The sequence below is a fragment of the Monopterus albus genome, unplaced genomic scaffold (assembly GCF_001952655.1).
Source record: "Monopterus albus unplaced genomic scaffold, M_albus_1.0 scaffold359.1, whole genome shotgun sequence".
NCBI lineage: Eukaryota > Metazoa > Chordata > Actinopteri > Synbranchiformes > Synbranchidae > Monopterus > Monopterus albus.
In genome coordinates, this window is record NW_018128239.1 from 310,976 (window position 1) to 314,980 (window position 4,005).

A 4,005-nucleotide genomic window follows, 5' to 3' on the forward strand; every position below is an offset into this window, starting at 1 on the left:
TTCCTTTGCTGTAGTATTCAAGTGTAAATCTGTGCAAATATAAAGAGGATTTTTCAGTACATTGGTGTGAATCACTTTGCTTGGTGTAACCCACAAAGTGCCAGTTACTTCTGTTTCGGAGGGATCACAAAATGAGATTAGATCTGGTATTAAATTAAGTTATAATTACAGTATAAAAATAGTAAAATTATTTTTTATCAAATGAGCATCAAAATTAGACACAGTATACTTTGTATAACTATGCAGTACTTTCTCTGCTTGAAAAATGAATACAACTCTTAATCACCACATCATCTGGAACAGAAACACACATCTATGTCCACATTGTTCAAACAAGTTTTCACCCACAGGTCAGTCATGACTAAAAGCCGACGGCAGGATGTGGTGGTTACACAGCATCCAGAGTGTAGGCTTATGTTCCACTACTGTTGTGTAAACACACCAACATCCCACTTATCAGAAGCAACTGATTCAGTGTCACGTTTACACAGACATGTTCTGGTATATCAGTTTAAGCGAGTGGAATAATGTGAATGAATACAGCAGGGCAGCGAGCAGCCTATCGTTTGAGTTTTAAGCACCAAATATCCTGTGATTAGTATTATGGCTTTAATTCACAATTTATGGTCAGCAGATGGTACAAGATATTAACTGACTGCAACTTTGGGTGTTTGTTGTTGTTTTTTTTTACCTATTCAACTACTTTCTTCCCAGAAACTGTACGAGAGCATTCGCAATGAGCCTTTCAAAATCCCAGAAGATGATGGGAATGATCTGACTCACACCTTCTTCAACCCTGACAGAGAAGGCTGGCTCCAAAAACTTGGTAAAACACCTCTCCAGAAATACTTTTTTAAGTTATTATGGGTTGTGAAACAAGTTAGAACACCAAAATGCCACAATCTTAAACATATTCAGCTAGAAATCCACACACTGAACCCTACAGAAGCCAGAAAAGAGGTTTAGATGTTCTTCTTACTATTGAGCTATATTACACCTAAGCTGCTATATAAGGTTTTAAAATGGGAAAGTACAGAGGAAGCAGTAAGGAAATGACCCAATATTGGAGTATTGACTTGTCTTCTGCATGTAGACCACACAGCACTAGTGGTAGGTTACAAAGATATATAGCTGTTACAGTACAACTTTTAAAAAGTTCCCCTGACAACTGTGCCTATAAAAAGCTCAATTTCTTGTTGTCGCTGTATTTCAGGAGGCCGAGTGAAGACGTGGAAAAGACGATGGTTCATTCTTACTGACAACTGCCTCTATTACTTTGAGTTCACAACTGTAAGACTCCCACTTTGCTCCTTTTAAATCACATTGGTATACAGTATATATGAGATTTTGAAGTCTGTCAAGCCCAACCAGCCCTCTTCTCACTGGTTTTCCCACTGTATTTCCAAAGAAAACACAACTTATTGAAATGCTTCAAATGGCCTCTAGGGGTCGCCTGTTAGGATAATTGTTCAATTCAGTCAAACTCTTACAGTAATGGTTTATGGTAGGGCTACCTAGCAGTAGGTTCAAACTAGAGACATTGGTTTCTTGCAGCAAGAAGATGTAGTTGTGAAAACCTAACCCGATCTTAAACTTAGTCATAGCTGATCAGAAAACCCTTGACTTTTTTTTTTTTTATGTACCTGCAGGATAAAGAGCCCAGAGGCATCATCCCTCTAGAGAATCTTTGTGTAAGAGAAGTACCGTATTCTCGCAAACCAGTAAGACCATCAGCTTTGTTTTCTTTCAACAAGTTTAAAAAGCTAAATGAATTCAACAGTGTTTGAGTATAACAGTTGATAGATGGATTGATTTATAGACTGATTATCACTGTGGTGGTCTGGTGTCATCTAGTACTGTCTGGAGCTGTACAACCCCAACAGTCGAGGACAAAAAATCAAAGCTTGTAAAACAGAGACGGATGGTAGAGTGGTGGAGGGGAAACATCAGTCCTATACTATCTGCGCCGCCAGCGCCGAAGAGCGAGACTCCTGGATTGAGGCCATCAGGTCAGACCACACACAAACACACAGCGTGCGGACATCAACAGAAACATGACAATAATAAGACACATCACAATATAATACATGCACATTTCCACAATGCTGTTTGTGTGGACCATTATTAACTAATAAATAGCCGTTATTTGTTTCCCTCATTGCCATTTCATATCTAACCTTAAAGAGTTAACTCACCAGTAGATCTGATATGGAGGAAAACCAATGCTGCACTTAGCTGAAAGTTGTAAGACTGGTAAACATCTGCCCACACCCACACTCACAGCTGGGTGAAATCAGGTGTGGCTGGTTCCGCTGGAGACCACATCCACTTATGATCAGATCTTGTATTGTAGTATAAAGCGGTGCGCTACACAGGATGAGGATGTTATCACCACTACATGGCATTGCAAACACTATTATGAAGTTGGGCACAATAACACTTTAAAAATTAAATAATCTGCCGTGTTTAGAAATAGTCATTACTTTGAACATTTAGTGGCTACATAATCTGAGAAGCAACTACTTTGCAAGAATAAGTCAATTCAGACAAGCAGCAGAACTAAAAGATGTAAACAGTCTCCATAAAAAAAGTGCAACTGCCAATTTTGGCAATAGTATTGTCTTATTAATCATTGACTTCAATGGCTTTAGAAATGGCTAAATGGGCACTGTGAAGATTTACAAAGGATTGGTACATTGACAGTTTTCTATATCTTTCTCAGCACATACAGTAGTATGTCTTGCTAGATCTTGTGAGAACCCTATTTGACATAATACAATCCTAACCTAATTCTACCCTGAACCTTAAAACCAAATCATGAGGACTGGTTAAAATGTCCTCATAGTGCAGAATTCCACTATGGTTGTTTAAAACCCAAACTGGTCCTCAGAACAATACCAGCTCATTCACATACACTAATATTGCTGCATTGTTTTTTGCTTGTTTGTTTGTTTTTGTTTTTTCATAATGAGGCTATTCTTTATTTCAAACAGAGCAAGTATCACCAAAGATCCATTTTACGACTTGGTCTCAGTCCGTAAGAAGAAGGTGATAAACCAAGCGCCTCAGGACTGAAATGTCCCCCTATGGACATTTACGGTACTGCACCACAGTAGGGCTCTGTCCCACCCATCAGCTGTATTCAACACTGCAAAACAACTGAGTGAGGACACTGGAGGCTAGACAGAAAGTCACTGCCCGTGGCCATTTAGGCTAAAAGAGGGACTTCTCTTTCCACTTCTCATTTTACAGACTGAGATAAACTGTGTCAAAGGTGAAAACTCTTTTCTGTTGCCCTTTTTGGCAACTTGACAAACCAGAGAACATTTGACAAGATGATGTTAGTGAAAACTTTGTTGGTACATGTGGATTTAGTATTTTTCTCTTTACGTCATTTTAAAATAGGTGGCTGTGCATTTACTGCACTTTTTATATCTCCTTCCATGAGAAGATTGTTGCTTTTTGCTTAATGCCTATCTGCTCCCCAAGATTTAGTTTCTAGGATCAGGAAGACAAATCACATGAGTGATGTTTCAGCCATTTCATGGATACTATAAAAAGTCAAGAGGCACTCTTTGTCAGCTTCTGGACAGTCCTCACACAGCTTAGAAATGGCCACTTCCAATTAAAGTAACAGCAAACAGGTTTGTTTCTGTCCACTGGGCCATTTTGAGTTTATTTCAAAAGCAATGTTAAGTTGGGTGTCATCTGAAGATGTATACTTCAGTTACGACCTGATATATTTCCAAGCATTTTTGGAACTTACTTTTCTTCAGTTGTACATGTTTGGATACTTTATAGCGTTACATAGAGTAGTTACTTTGAAATGCAGAAGCCTGCACAGTGCAATATGTTTGATTCTAAATGCAGTGTGTGCACTGTAATACTGGAAAGAAGCTGTATATAATGTCTTACTGTAACTATTCTATACCGTGCATGACAATGAATCTCATTGTAAGCAGTGTTTGTGTTATGTTGTGAAATAATTATTTAATAAAAACTATT

General features: G+C 38.3%; 1 protein-coding gene across 2 annotated transcripts in view; it reads left to right on the forward strand.

Annotated features, from left to right (window-relative positions):
- Positions 1-4,005, forward strand: part of cyth4b (cytohesin 4b) — a 31,804-nt gene extending 27,799 nt beyond the window's left edge. For both annotated transcript variants that reach the window (XM_020625561.1, XM_020625560.1), the window contains 5 exons: positions 715-826; positions 1,214-1,290; positions 1,650-1,721; positions 1,855-2,009; positions 2,994-4,005. In XM_020625561.1, the coding sequence (XP_020481217.1) occupies positions 715-826; positions 1,214-1,290; positions 1,650-1,721; positions 1,855-2,009; positions 2,994-3,075 (498 nt within the window). In that variant the 3' untranslated portion in view covers positions 3,076-4,005. The remainder of the gene's footprint in view (positions 1-714; positions 827-1,213; positions 1,291-1,649; positions 1,722-1,854; positions 2,010-2,993) is intronic.